At 47.0% G+C, this 16,167-nt stretch overlaps 1 protein-coding gene across 2 annotated transcripts in view; it reads right to left on the bottom strand.

Annotated features, from left to right (window-relative positions):
* Positions 1-10,568: 10,568 nt before the first annotated feature.
* Positions 10,569-16,167, bottom strand: part of TBC1D5 (TBC1 domain family member 5) — a 446,523-nt gene continuing 440,924 nt past the window's right edge. For both annotated transcript variants that reach the window (XM_080917354.1, XM_080917355.1), the window contains one exon: positions 10,569-13,851. In XM_080917354.1, the coding sequence (XP_080773480.1) occupies positions 13,558-13,851 (294 nt within the window). In that variant the 3' untranslated portion in view covers positions 10,569-13,557. The remainder of the gene's footprint in view (positions 13,852-16,167) is intronic.

Here is a 16,167-nt window from a genome sequence, read left to right as displayed (position 1 = left end):
AGGATAAAATATGAATTACCAGACTGATAGTAATTATAATCAGTATTAGGCCAATCTCAACTAAGTCACTGATCTTTTCATTTTCTGTATCTAGTCTCAGTCCATCTAAAGTAGCACCATGCAGGGTTCTAACTTGTATTCCCATCCTTAACTCTCTTCTTGATTTCTTACCACTTTCTTCCCAAACTTGATGGCTTCTCAGTTTGTCACAGCTATTGTGATTTCTCTGTGTGGCTGTGCCTGTTTACAATATTAAATGTTTTAACACTGTTTAGAATTTTTCAAGCAAAAACCTATTAGATTAAAAATGTATGCTAGGGCTGAGCCATACCACCACTAGAAACAGGTTTTTCCAGTAGATAACACAATCTTGGGGTTCATTGTGTAATTAAACTTCCTGCAACATGAAAACAGTTTTCTTGGAGTCTACCACTGTCTCTGGCTCTTACAATCTTTCTGGCTTGTCTTCTATATAGTTCCTTCAGTCTCATGGAGGAATATGATAAAGACACTTTGTATAGGGCTGAATGTTCCAAAGTCTCTGGCAATCCAGCCTTTTGCTGCTGATGAAGGAAAGGTGATAAAATCATTTCTGTAACTGCTCCTCAGATGAATTAGAACATTTTTGTCAGGGCTCAGAAAGGATGGCATGCTAGTCAAAGGCTGGGAGTGGGGAAGGGAGTCAGGTCATGGCAAAAGATACCTGGTTTGCTACCCAGGTACTGCAGGACCATCTTGAGCTAGTAAAGTGCTGGACACTTTGGAGAAGTTTAGAATGCTAGTTCAAAGCAGGTTCTCAAGCCACTAGGTTATGGAAGGAGACCTGCGGACATTTTGTCATAAGCATTTGTTTTACTGACCGTTGATAATTTTGTTATTTCTTTCATGAAATCACGTGGGAGGAGAGGGGATGGTCATTATTACAAAGAACAAAAAGATCAGTGTGCCGAGGAGATATAAGAGCCACAGGACCAAGGTACACCAAAATAAGAGTTCTGCAAAAGAGATGGCTCCTTGAGGCTGTAGAGTTTTGGCAACTGTATATTTTTGATCCTTTCTTTCACCCAGATGTCCTGGTTTACATGTGCCTCTTAGCAAGCTCAAGGCTCACTGGTTCTGCAGAACAATGTTGTAGGTCGTGACAGAGCAGTTTGAAGGCTATAGTTGATTCTCAGATGGTATCCATAAGTGGAATGAAAGTTTATTGGGACACGTATAGACTAGGGACAGAGGGTAAAATTAAGGAGCTTAGGGGAGATTGACTCTTTATTTTGGGTGTACACTTGAACTTTCTAGATTTGTGGTCCTGGTAGTTGGGTGGTGGTAAAAGGCATTACAAGACTAGGTAGGGATGGGCAGTAGGTGGGAAAGCTTAGGCTGTTGACTGGCAGGGGTTTAGTTTAAGTAGTCTAAGTCATGTATATATATACACACCTATATATATACATATATATAATATTTAAAGTTTACAAAAGAGGTTAAAGCTTTAGTTATTTATATTAGCATGACCCCTGTTTTTAATCTGCTCTGAAATCCTCATTGTGGGAAAAGCAGTTGGCAGTGTCTTCAAATAGCTAGAGTAGAATCAGGTCTTTGAGCATAGCAATATCTCGAGGACCCAAAAGGCTGGTTCTGGGTTAAAGGCATGAATTTCTTTCTTCTGTCCAAAGGGCTGGATGATTATAGATTGGACAGAGATGAGTAGCAATTTTAAATCTATATTTGTAATGCCCCAAATTAACCTGTAAGTCCCACCTACCCAGGAACCAAGTAACTTCCTGGAATGCTGGGAATTGTAATTCTTGGAAAATAAAGCCTCATGGCAGAATATAGTGGCCTATAGGTTTGCCCTTACAAGCCCCTGCAACACTTGGATGGAGGCCATTCTCTCTGTTGGGAAGTTCTGGGAAATGGTCCTGACCAAAGTCCATTTCTCAGTCAATATTTAATATTTACTAAAGCATACTTCAAGTTTGTCTCAAAATGGTGGATTTTTTTTTTTCAAATCACAGGCTTAACACATTTAGAAAACAACCAAAGAAATTTTAAAATTTGAAGACTGACATATTAATATTAGCCAGTGCTTTAACAAAGATTATATTAACTCCATTAATATTAAGTTAAAGATTATATTAATAAAGCTTATCAGAACTCCACTGATTCATATGTTCAGTTTCTGAACTTTTGAAGCTGTAACATCTTGAATCATCTTTAAGCCTTATTTTTAGCGTAAATCACCTTCTTAGACCTTTACAATGTGATTTACATTCCTCAAAATTCTCTTAGGCCCTCACAACTTAGTTCATTACAACATGCATTTATAGGCCTTGAATTGTTGTTACCTTACACATATAAGCTTTAAACACTTTTTACCCTAACAGGACATGGGTGGGTAGTGATAAGTATAGCAAAGCCTTTGTGTGTGGCTTTGAGTGGGATGTTTCAAGAAGAAAGCCTTTGCTATGTTTGAGTTAATCAGTGGAGGCTGAGAAATTGTTTTGAGATTGTTTGAACCTTGAAGAAATGTTGTCTCCCCGGAAAGCTGCACTTGGTACTGTGTGAGAGCTCACAGCTGCACGGACCTTGGTCCTAAGACACTCTTGGTAAACCTGCAGTTCTTACTGTTGATTATAGCCATGGCCCAAAGGGACTGAGAACTGTGTAGGGTGTCTGCAGAAGGGAAAGATGGCTGTGGTGGTTGGATCTGTTCCCAGCACCAATCAATCTTGTGTAACAACTAAATAAAGGAACTGGAGTGAGCTGGGGGAGGGGGGAAGGGGTCAGACTTTTTGAAGAAGGCTGAACCCCTCTATTTCTTGGGAAAATGAAGGCTTATCATCTTGGTGAGATCCTCTCTCTTCCGCAGCACCTACAACCGTGTTCACCCAATATCCAGCCCCCAGCGTGGAGCTTCAAAGCTGGCTGATTACTGAGAGCAGCAGCTGAAAAGCAAGTTCTTTCAATAAAGGGATGTAAAAAGTAACCTTTTTTGTTATTAACCACATAGTGAGAGCTTCAGTTTGTTTTCACATTGAAACCAGTTTTGTAAATTTATCTCTGTGTGAAGCCATTGAGTCTGCCTTTCTCAGTAGGAGACCAAGTAGCTCTAGAAAAGGCAAGGCCTGATTTTTACATATGAAATGGACTGACCAGGCCCCTGCAGGCTTGGGGAGGAGCTGGTTTGCTTGCTGCAGCTCAAACTGCTAAAGCTGTAGTTCGCCATCAACATCATTAGAGATCTGAGACCATGCATTTGAGCAGCAAGTGTAACTAAAATTGCCTCTGTATCAGTTAAAGTGACAGACTTACCACTACTTGGACAGCCATCCTGGGCTTTTCTATGTCGATCTGTATGGCTCGTTAGGGGTAGAGATCTTCAGACTGGCTTCACATGGGGCAGCATTTAAGTCTTCAGCTGCCAGACCCAGAACGTCTGAGATATTTTTCTGTGGTGGAGGGACTTGGGAAAGCTGGCCTAGTTTGACAAGGCAGAGTCGTTAGTCAACCCAAAGTATCTGTAGTTTTGGGCAAGGCCCTGGTGACAGACAAGGTATGGGGCAGCTCTTTGTCCAGCGGTTAGCGTTATCCAGGTGGAGTCTTCTTTGGAGGTGGCCCTAGCTGCTGCTATCAAAGGCCACACTCAGCTGGGCGCTCTGAGGGGTTTGAAAGCCTTCATCTAATCTGCTCTGTGTATCTGATTCTGAACAAACTTTGTTTTTGAGTTACATTCTTCAGATGTAAGAAAGAAGTAACCTCAATAGCACACAATAACACACATGATAGCACACGCAAGAGCACACACTAGAGCACACAAGATAACACACATGATAGCACACGCAAGAGTACACACTAGAGCACACAAGATAGCACACTTGATAGCATACATATTAGGACACATGAGAGCCCACATGAGAGCACACGTGATAGCACATGAGAACACATATGATAACACATGATAGCACACGTGATAGCACATGAGAACACACATGATAGCACATGAGAACACACATGATAGCACACATGAGAACACACATGATAGCACACACGAGAACACACATGATAGCACATGAGAACACACATGATAGCACACATGAGAACACACATGATAGCACATGAGAACATACATGATAGCACACATGAGAGCCCACATGAGAGCACACATGGTAACACATACAGAAGACTAAAGCTTGTCCCTGCGAATGAGTTACAGTTGTACTTAAGATAACTACAAGCAGGATTTTGAGCATGTGAAAGAATTTGATCACTTATAAGACCGTTAACTTGTCTTAATTATTTTTAACATTTTACAAGTCAGTAGGTTTTATAAAATTAGGATTTTATTATAGTTTTTATCCCTGATAAGTTTGAGCCTCAATATTTTGAGTGAAAGATGTAATTGAAGATAATTTAGCATAAAAAATACAACTTTGAACCACAAATATAGTCCACAGAGAGGCTGGGAACCTGCTCTCCCTATCCTTGTATAGTTTTACAGAATACGGTAATTAAGTATATCCAAACTGCTAAAGTTTAATGACATTAGCAAAGACAAAGGGACAAGACATATAACCTCAACTTAGCTTTTGTTAGCCTGAATAGTCCTTTTAAACCTTATCTATAAAACCTTATGTATAAAAACATTACCTATAAAAATACCATATTCATTAAACATATGTTATTCCTTATCTAAAAAATTTTAGAAGCCTGGTGTTGAACATTGTAAAGTAGTTAAGCATATATCTCTAAGTCAGTATATAACCTAAGTAGACTATTATAACCTTAGGAGATGATGGATCTTAATCAAACATATTTATCCATCAAATATATGTTGTTCATTATCTAAAACTTATTCTAGGGACAAAAATCATCACATCTATCTGAATCCAAAATATCTTGGAGACTTGCTGTTGTTTCCTTAGAAGATGTGATCAGCAGAGGCTCAGTATTATAGGTGCTGCCTGAGCTGATTTACACCACGTGCTCTTCTTATTCACGATGAATAAGTATGTACTCTTTAACCTTCGTGAAGACGGCTGCAAGCCACACAATGCTATGTACTCCCAGGCAAGCCCGCCAGCCATGTACACATCTTTTCTTTTTTAAAAAGTCCATTTTTCCTAAACAATAGTTAAATTCAAACTACATATACAAATATGCAGTAGCAAACTAAGATTACACACACACACACATATACACACACACAATTAATTTTTTGTTATAAGTTTTAAGCTAACTTTTTGTTACAGATTCTATAGAAGTTTTTAAACTACAACCAATGATCTAACACATCCTGAGACACACAGTGTGACATAAAGTTTGTATTTTAGAAGATGTTTTAGACAAGACGGGGAGTATTTAGAGTTGACTAAAACCAAAAAAGGAGTAAGAGCTGAGCAGCCGCAGTCCCTGCTGGGGGTAGTTCACTGTCTGCCTCTTTAAAGCTCATGGTGCCTTTTCCTGTCCTGGCCTGGCCTGCTTCCCTTCTTCCTGTCAGTCAGGTAGCCTGCCTGATCCAGGACAGAGATTTTGGAGAAAACTCTTAATTAACCTCCCGAGCCAGGTTTTTAATAGAATGGAGCAGCATTACATTGTTTAATATTATCCATGACCAAAAGACATTCAGATCTTTGTGGGACTAAATCCAGTGATCAGAGTGAGGGACTAGAGCAAACAGAGGAAAAAGGCAGAAACAAGAGCAGGGGCAAAGGAGGCTGGGAGGGAAGAAGCCGGCTCAGAGGTGCTGCAAGTAGGGGAAAGAGTCAGAAACAGAAACTGTCAGAGGGAGGGTTCCATATCTGAGTCCCAATAGGATGTAGAGAAGAGTCCTAGGTAGCAGTCTAACAAGGAGAGAGAGAGAGAGAGAGAGAGAGAGAGAGAGAGAGAGAGAGGGAGGGAGGGAGAGGGAGGGAGGGAGGGAGAGGGAGGGAGGGAGAGGGAGGGAGGGAGAGGGAGGGAGGGAGAGGGAGGGAGGGAGAGGGAGAGGGAGGGAGGGAGGGAGAGGGAGGGAGGGAGAGAGAGGGAGGAAGAGATGTTGGAAGCCATTTGTGCTGCACCCAAAGATGGCACCGGCTTCCTGCCGATGATTCAGCAAACAGAGCTGTTGTCCAGCCCGAGGGACATAGTGCGCATGTACCATGCATGTCACAGCCCGCTCTCAGGCATGCTAATGAGATACTGGAGGGCACACCAATCAGGTAGCAACACGAGTCTCCTGGGCATTTATAAGCAGTGCACTTTTCTTCCACGTGGTCCCCGGCTCAAAAGTACTGTATAATAAAGGCTGTTCGCAGAAGAATCCTGTTGTCGCACGTCGTTCTTGCTGGCGAGACGTAAGGCGCAAGACAGAGAGAGAGGGAGAATGGGTAAATATATCTGATTAGGAGGGTTAGAAGAATGAATAGTTGGAGGAGAGAAGACAATGAACTTGAGGGAGTTTAGAGTAAGGGAGGAGGTGAGAAGAGACACTTGTTCCTTCTGTCTTTTGAAATTTATGTTTTGAATAATATTATGGGATCCTTTTAGCCAATAACTCAAAAATATATAACTCATTCCTGATACTGAAGGGGGTTTACTGGGGAAGGGGAAACAGTACAGTATTATGAAGGGATGGAAAGGAAACTGAAATAGGTGTGGTGGTTTGAATCGGTATGCCCCCAGGACTGTGTGTGAATGCTTGGTCCGTGGGGAGTGGCGCTGGTGTGCCCTTGGTGTGCCCTTGTTGGGGGAAGTGTGTCACTGTAGGGCAGGCTTTGAGGTTACACATGCTCAGGCTGCACTTACTGACAGTCTTCCTCTGCGGCATTTGGATCAAGATGTCGAACTCTCAATTCCTTCTCCAGCACCATGTGTGTCTGCCCCGTGTGTGCCTGCACCGTGTGTGCCTGCACCGTGTGTGCCAGCATGCCTCTGTGCTTCTTGCCACGATAACAACAGACTGAACCTCTGAGACTGTAAACCAGCTCCAATTAAATGTTTTCCTTCAAAGACTTGCCTTGGTCATGGTGTCTCTTTACAGCAATAAAACCCTGACTATGACAGAAGGATTAATAGAGGTAAGAGAGAGGCCAGGGTGAAGGAGGGTAAGGGGAGCCACAGCAAAGCCACACGGAAACTTACTGCTGCAAAGGCTTCCTCAGATATATGCATACATGAGAGGAATCTAAGTGGAGTCACTGTAGAATGAGGAGACAACCTCCTTACTTTCATGATGGGTAGGAGGAGGCCACTGTTTCCTGGCTGACCAAACCCCAAGGTAGGGTGGCTCTGAAATTATACTCTGTATGGCTCAGTCCCCAGAGCAGCTCAGGGAGGCACCTCTAGGTGACCCTGTGGTTAGCCTCTCTGCAGTGTCTGCCACTGGCTTTCTTTGATTCTCTGAGAAACAGGATTCTGAGAAGCCAGCAGCAGCCTCTCTCCTACCCCGCCGTAGCTCCAGGCCTCACATAGTTCTTGGTCCAGCACTTCCCTTCCCAAGCCTTTCCTTTTTTAAAAGTTTTATTTCTATTCATGTGCATTGGTATTTTTCCTACAGGCGTGCCTGTGTGGGGGAGTCAGATCCCCTGGAACTGGAGTTAGATATTTGTGAGCTGCCGTGTGGATGCTGGGAATTGAACCTGGGTCTCTGGAAGAGCAGTCAGTGCTCTAACCACTTGAGCCCTCTATGTAGTGCACTGTCTTTCCTTAGGGGGCCAGCCAGAGGGTCTGCACTCTGGTGCAGACTGTTGTGGATCGACGCTGCAGAAGTTGCTGCTGCTATGCAGAGCCTCGAGTCCAGAAGCTTATGGTGCCTACCCCAGGTTTCCTTGGTCAGTTTCTGAGACCACACAGTGCCTGGCCTGTGAGCTATGTGTGGACAAGCAGGTGTAACCACATACAGCACTGCTGCAGGGAGCTAAGCATCTGTCAGAGATGGGGAAAGGGGCTCCAGAGCTGGTCTTCAGTGTCCCTCGTACCTGGGAGCGAGGCATCTCGGGGTGACTGAGGCAGGCAGGTTCGACAGTCATGAACATTTCCCAACATTGGGTTCCATTCCTGGCCTTTGGCCTTCAGCATGCTCCTGCTGAAGCCAGATGGCAGTGGCCTTCCTCGCCCATCGTTGCTGCCTGTGCTCGTCTGATCATCTGCTGAGCCCTACATCTCTCTGGCTAGACTGTAAGTTCCAGAAAGCTTGCGAGCCATCTGTTCACAGCGAGTCTTCAGCTCTGGGCAGGGTTGGACCCTGTTTTCAAGGAGGACATGATGACCCCTGACTTTGTTATGAAGAAACACAGCAGCAGGGAAGGTTGAGAAAGACCTGCAGCCTCAAGACAGTCAGAGATAAGTCCTCCAAATTTGGGAGATAGATACCCACCACTGCATGATTACCCATCCCCCAAACTTAAATCCACCTGTACCAACGAGTCTGCTTGTGATGTAAAAGGTTCCAGGTTTCCTTGTATATCTTTGCTCTGTATCTGTTTTGTGTGACTTGGTTCCTGGAACTCTAACAGAAGCCAGGGAACAAACAGAACACAGACACCCATACAGTAAAATTGTAAGTCGGTAATGCCTCACTCAGAAACTATTAGGCCCAGCACAGGGGGCGGGGTTATCTAGTCTTGAAGGAGGCCCCTCGAGGATGGCTCAGGCTGTGGACATGTTCACACACACTGGCCAGTCAGCCGTAAGCACTGATACTTGGACTCAGCGCTTCACCCAGGTAAGTCTTTGCCACCTGAGTCAGCTGAGGGAGGCCTTGGAGTTGTCAACCTGGAAACGTCTATGCAATAACACCTTCAGTCAGACTGGCTCACTGTAGCTGGGCAAAGAGAACCCCAACTGTGAGATCTCAGACCCAATGTAGGTTGGAGTCTGAAGGAATCTCACCTAAGGGCTGCCTGGCAGGCTGGGCTGGCACTTCTAAAGTGGAGGTTGGGGAGCGGAGCTCCAGAAGAGGAAGAGAGATGGGTGTAGCTTTGGTGTGAGGAATGCTGGAGTCGGAACGTACTCTCTGGGATAAGGAAGAGATTGCTTCTGTTTTTATTGGACGGGAGAGCTGGAGCCGTGGGGAATACTCACCGGCCACACCTAGCAGACTGGGACACGGACAATTAGCACTTATTAGCAATGAACTAATTAGAAGGCGGGGAGCGGGGTAAGAACTGGACAGCAGGGCTTGGGTAGCTGAGTGGCTGTGGACCAGGGGAAGGGACAAGGAGGCAGGGGATGGCTATGCCATGTTGAGGGTCAAGGATGCTGTGGGAAGGCTGAAGTGAATGGTCATATCTTTGCATGGTTCACAGAAAGATGGCCCCCATCGCAGCTCCATTCCCCTCAGTTTCCTTAGCCACAGACAGAATCCTGACACTGGGTTCCTATGACCATTGTGGTCTGAGTGTGCTACACTGGCTGCCACTGGATGGTCAGTCCTCAGTGAAGGGCTACCCACCCTCCCCCACAGCAAGTGCCTTGGGGGGTGTGTGTGAATAAAACCTAAGAAGCTACCATGAAACCAGTGCTGAGCATTTCCTGAGCAGGAGGCGGCTGTGCTCATCTCTTACCACATGGGGGCAGGTGGCTGACACCAGACCCCTGTCCTTCCTCCTATGCTGGATGAAGGCCTTCACCTGGCCTTCCTTTGTCTGTGGGTGCCTCTTCTTGGTGCAGACGTGTCTTTCCCTGGGCAGCCACAGCATGTGCGCATGCTTTCTGTTGCCAAAGTCCTTCTTGCAACAGATGTGCTCAGAGTTCAGAAGTGCCCAGTGGCACAGATACTTAAGAGGATGTGGCTGGCAGATGCAAACTTTAGAGTCAAAGTGTTCCTCTTTGGAGTGCCAGAAGCCACTCAACAGGGCATTAGCCACAGAGGCCAGCTGGCAACTGGGTGGGGCTGGGTTAAAACACATGTAGAGGGGCTGTCCTGGCCTTGGACGGGTCCTGTGTAATTACTCCTGCATCGTAAGCAAGGGCAGCCCTGCCTTGCCTGACAGCCTAACTCACACTGGCCTAGGATATTCCTGAGGCAGAAGTGAAGTTCAAACCCCAGATCCTTTGAGCATTGACAGGTGGGTAGAGCTGAAATGCCCGTAGGTAGGAAGAAATTCCAGTAACGTTGGTCAGCTGGGGCAAGAGGGAGGCACTCTGGGACGCACGTGGCTATCATTAGCCTAGAAATTTTGGTCAAGTGAGCTAATCCCTGTACCCTAGGGGTGGCTTGTGGCTGCTGGGACATGTATCCACTGGCTGGTTGGGACCCTGAAACTGCCTGGGTTGGGTTCATGTTAAGTGACTGCTGTTTTACTGGCTCCCTGGCTTCATCTAAACTACAGGCATCCTTCTCTACTCTCCGTCCTATGTGCCATTCAAGCTCCTCTGACCACCTCCCCTCTCCTGGGAAACCACGTACTGCGGGGGACTGGCATGGGGAGGGAAGGGCAAGCTGCCTATGAACAGTGGCTGAGCAGGGCTGCCTCGGGTGGAGCCCCCTCTCTTCAGTGGCCCCTCCAGAACCATGATCACTCCTGAAACGGAGCACTCCATTCAGGAGACCTTAGCCTGTGTGATCCTGGCTGGGACGGCAAGAGGTGAGCAGCACGGTGGTGCCTTGGTGAGTAGGAAGCAGTCCCAGGAGGCTATGAAGGTGGCCCATGTAGCAAAGGAAGGAAATGTGGGTGAGGTCAAAGCACAGCCAACATCAGCCCTGCTGGCCAGAGCTAGGTGACTGGAAGAAGCGGATGCTGTCTCGGTTCTCATTAGTCCTTTATTAGTACACATCAAGCAGGGCCACTCTGCCAGAGGAGGAGTTATTTCCTACATCAGTATGAGCTGCCTCATGAAGACTCATGAGGGCGTTGTTGGCACTGTTGGGATGTTAACTAGATGCGCTGAGCCTCCTGAGCCGAAGGACTTCTATGCCAGCCTGCTCTATGAATGACACCTCTTTCCAACAAGATAGAAACAGGCAAGTGACCGTCCCCAGCTCTCATTTCCCAGCAGTCCCTGCTCTGGGTAAATGCAGAGGCCTGGACTGGGTTCCCTGGGGGAGAGATGGCATTGGCTGACCTGATGCAGGGCCACAGGTGCTCCCCACTGTCCCCTAGTGGCCACTGGGAGAACTTTTAGCAAGCACAAAGCAACCTGCATTGCAGGGCAGGTTATAGCTAGAGTTTTTGCATTTGTTCAGCTTTTCCAACACTAAAGGCACAGCTGGCTTGTCCAGCATAGCCGACCCCTGTGCGGAGGAGATTCATTTACAAGAAGTGGGGTCCAGGGTGTGGCTGCCCTCGAGTTACACTCGTCAGCAGTGTGGTCACTTCAAGTTGAAGTTAGTGCAGGACAGCAGGTCATCTTGACAAACTAAGCCAGGAGGGTCCCTTGAGCTGAACTGAGGCACGCCTGGGAGACAAGGCAGGTCTGTGAGTCTCTGGAGCACACAGGCATGCTTTTCCTCACACTTCCAATCTGATCAGAAAGGACTGTATAAAACACGGAAACGTGTATAAAAACAAGATGACAGCGGGGATTAATCTAAGCATGGCGTATAAAAAACTGTATTTAGCTGTTATAATCAAAATGTGAGAGATTAAAACTGATGATCACCATGTGGTTAAAAAAAAAAGGTTCTATATATCCAGGAGGTTAAAATGTACAATTAGACAGAAGTTCCTGATAAAGTAACAGGGAAGGGATGCAGTCCACGCCAGCAGTGTAGGCAACAAAGGGAAGCAGTGCTCACCAGTGCAGGATGGCGTCACTTAGACAACAGAGCTCTCTCCGGCCTCGGTTCTTCCAAGGAGAGAGTTGTCTGACCAGGGACCATAGAAACTTCCCAGTGTGAACCTGGGGTTCTCATGTGGCACCCACACAAGCACAGGCTGGGGGACACATCACGGGCATAGACAGAGCAGGTAGGTAAAGGTAGGTCAAGGAACTCTGAAATGCCCATTTAAATGTCAAGGAGCCAGTGCACCACCACCTTGGCCTGGTGGGTAGCCAGTGACAGTCATCTAGAGCTCTTACTCTCAAAGCAAAGAGAATGCTGGGGACAGGGCCTCAGCTGTGACAGACATGGCCAGGACTGTCCCAGACCTGGAGGGATCAGTCAATACTTCCTACCCTAGGTCTAAGGTACTGACACCTTAAGTCACGCCTTCAAGTGGAGTGGCTGCTGACAGCCTTCCCTCAGGGCCTGGATGCCTGCTATAGTGGCCCTGGTTCTTACAGAGCATCTTCACAGGACATGTGGGCAAGCAGGCTCCTCTGAATGCTGAGAGGACTGGTCAGAGGCAGGGGGCAGAATTCACGAGGCCCTGACTGACCCTTGCCGCCATGTGAGCAAGCCATCAGCTGTGCTTTCCAGTACAGCTAAGGAGAAGCTGACTGGAACATCCCCGTTTCCTAAGATGGAGGGAGCATCATGCCATCAGCATTCCTGTCCCTAGAGAATTACAGAGCTATTAACGGGAGGAACACAGCCCAGAAGCTCAGCTGCTCTCTGAGGAGGACAGAAGGCAGAGGTAACATCTAACAGATGCCACATCTACCTACAATCCCCACTGTCCCTAGCTTTGTGTCCAATACAGCTCGGCCAATAGAGAGGAGGTGCCTTACTCATACCCAACCCAGGCAGGCCCCGAGGCAGGCAGGCAGGCCCATCCTTACAGTGTCGGATGAGAGTTTACAGCTGACGTCCAAGAATGAGGAGGGGTTGAGTAGGAGCCCTGCATCCTTGTGGCACCTGGAGCGTTCCACAGGAAGCCTGTTCCCACAGAAGGAACTCTAGGCCTGACTCTGGGTGTTGTGAATATGATTTTCCTCTGTTCTCCTCATTTAACAGGCCACTATAGCTCTAAAACATGCTCAGAAACCTGACCTTAGAGCTCTGGACACATTTTTCCAATTCAAGGATGTTTGTTAGTCCTGTGACTCTTAAACCCACCCCACAGCACGGGTGTACGGACACTGCAGTCCTGGCTGTGGGGACTCCAGACAGAGAAAGACAGTTGTTCAAGGATCAACAGTGGTGGCTGAAGTTTATGTAGCCCAGGGTCCAGAAATATATTTGTGTCAAACAAGAATCCAATTTCTAATCCGAGACCCTGCTCCTACATTCCACTCCAACACCAGCCCTGGGAGCCACTCACTTCTCTCCCTTTGTGTGGCAAGTCTGTGGGTTGGGCTTCCAAGGCAGGAGTTAGGCTCCCTGCCCGATTTTCACAAGTATCAACAAGTTCCCTGTGGCTGCAGCTTTGATAAGGGGAGGGGGCTGGAAACCAACTTTTCCTTCTGAGAGTAAAGTGGTAGAGCTGCTAGGGATGGAAGACATGGTTCTGCTGTGGCTGGGGCGTGTGACAGTGAGTATGGAGCTGGGGACCTGACCTGGCCTTAATGGGAGCAAGGGTCAGGCAAGGGCCTGGAAAACTCTATCTGCAGTTTGGTAAACATAGTGCATTGAAGATTCTAAACACAAAAGCATAGTTGCCTCTTTGTAAAGAGTCCCAGTGGGTTGAACCAATGCCAGATGCATGCTGGGAAAGAGACACTGGTTCAGCAGAGTCTCCACTAGTGGGGTCTCTGTGTTCAGATGTCCAAGGGGCTCACGATGGTGAAGCCAGAGTCCTTGCTGCTGTCATCTTCGGGGCTGGAGCTGGGGTTGCTGGAGGAGGCTGAGGCTGGACCCATCAGTGGGTCTGAGAACACCAGTGGGGAGTAGGCGGGGACTCGACTTTTCCCAGATGTGTTTCTGAGGGTGAGAAGAGGCTGGGCCTGGCCTGAGAAGGCTCCCCTGGCACGGTGACCCTCATCTTCTTTGGAGACCAGAATGAAGTCGTCTGAGGTCGCGCCACCTGTGCACCCTGGCATTTCTGAAGAGGCCTGTGAAGTAAAGCCAGAGAAGGACTGTGACCACGGGGGTGACTGGCAGCATTGAGTGGAGTGGCCGGGCCGCCATTGGCCACCTCACCCTGCACCCAATTTGGAAAGATGCCTGGTTGTTCCTGCTGCTCCAAGGCCTGGAGCCCAGACATGAGGTGGTGGTGCTGGGCCTTGTGAGCCCCTCTGGAACCAAACACTTACTCCCTGTGAGACAAAGACCAAGTTTCTGTTTGAGAAGCTGCAAAGAAAGGCAGCATCCATGCTGTAGGAGGGCCAGGTAGGAGCCAGCCACCAGGCCATAGGTGCCACTGCTGGTACCAGCCTCATAAGAACCCCTGGTAAGCTTAAATCTCACATCTGTGAGACAGGATGAGGACCCTATCTCCTGCTCTGTGGTCACAGTATTAAGTATGTACAGACTCACAAAAGAGGCTTTACAGTGTGAGCTACCACACCTGGAGTGATTGGGTTATCTCACAGCTAGCTAATCTTGGGTGCACGTGTGGTGTGTGTCTCCTGGAGCAATGGTGCTAACTGGTAGGTACCAGGAATAAATAGTAAGTCAAGAAAAATAGATAGGAAAGCCAAGAAAAGCATAGTTCAGAGGGCCATGACAGAAGTCCAGGGGCCATGACAGAAGCCCCTTTTATTGAGATCCTATTACAGGTGAAATACAAGTCAGACTGAATCATTAGAGAGAGGTTCATTAATGGAATCGTAAAAGAAAACCCACAGTTAATTGGGACAAAATGAGGAGAACTCAGTAGAGTTCTGAGTTTGGTTTCATATAGAGGGTTGAGATGTCCCCAGAAATATAACCAGTGCTAAGGGTCACAGTAACCACACAGGCCTGGGAACTTACTTCACATTTGAGAGCAGTTCTTTATACTTGATAAAACTCCAAAATTGGCTGTGGGTCAAGAAACTAACCTTCATCAACTAGACATTCCTTTTTAAGATTCCAACAGTGTAAATGTGGCCAAAGAAGGTGAGGATGCAGGCTGCCTTGCTGGCAGAATTTGCCGGCTTATCTGCACAGCTGGAGCAATCAGTAGAGACACTGAGGAGGAAGGCATGGGCTGTCCCTGAGAGGGACGTTAGAGAGCACACCTGACTCCAGCAGAAGATGAAGACAAAGTCATGAGCTCCACTTAGTGCAAACCAGATTTCTACAAGGAGCCTGGCATGATCTTGGATGTAGCTACTGAGGAAGATGGATTTCTACTCAACAGGGAGTCATGCATTTTGTGCTGACTACTAACAAGGTGATTCGTCCAGGAGAGAACCAACAGAGAAGGGATGGCAGGAAAAGAGAAGTGAGCCATGTCTCCAGGGTCTAATGCTTCAATCACTCACTCCCATGTGAACACATGCTAAAAGAACAATTCCTCTTTAGTCCCACAGGACAAACACACAGGTCCCTAGGGCATGGAGCTGAGCCCATGGTGCTGTTCCATGAAGTGCCAGCAATCTCTCAAACTCTCCCCGAAAATGGACTACCAAGTTAAACCTAGGTCTGGGTATAAGACCAAGCAGGACCAACTCTGAGCACCTAAGTGACTTCCAGATTATCTTGGACACTGCAGTCCAAGGCTGAAATGACCAACTTCTCAAGCAGGGTTTATTAACCCCTTGAGGATCTCCAGCAGTTAAAAAACCAGGAGGGGAGAACAGGTTTGTCCATGAGCAATACATGAAGCTGTGTGGGGCATCTGTCTTGTTCCCAATCTTCCAAAGGTACATCCTTCCAGAGCTTCCAAAGGAATTTAAAAATTCCAAGACTCGAGGAGAATTAGGACTTCTCCACAATATGTAGAAAATAATATCCTAATTGCAAGCTTGCCTATGGGGATTCAGATAAAAAACATCTAAGAGACTTTAAATTTCTTAGCTGAAAATGGCTACAAGGTCTCTAAGAGAAACATACTAGTGTCCAAGACAAAGGCCGACCTGAGCTTTATAATATCTCAGGGACAATGCCTTAACCAGAATGAGACGCTGGCAATGTGCAGCCGTGAGAACTCCTAGGCATGTCTGGTTCCCATTCTACTTGAATTCCCAAATCTTAGTTAATCACAAAGCCTCGAATATGGTAAGTTACATGGCTACTCACTTCTTCCAATGGGGCAGTGCAGTCAAGCTTCATGGAGCTCAAGGAGCAGCTGATGAATGCTATTGCTTTAGGTCTACCAGACCTAACTAAGTGATTTGATTTGGGTAGACAGGGAAGATAAGGTCACAGCTGGTGTGTTACTGCAGATGCTCTGTCCTCTAAGAGCGAGGGTCAGTTTCTGTAAAGAGTTATATACTGTGTCC

Source organism: Micromys minutus (genome assembly GCF_963924665.1).
Source record: "Micromys minutus genome assembly, chromosome: 5".
Classification (NCBI taxonomy): domain Eukaryota; kingdom Metazoa; phylum Chordata; class Mammalia; order Rodentia; family Muridae; genus Micromys; species Micromys minutus.
This window is presented reverse-complemented; position numbering and strand designations above follow the sequence as displayed.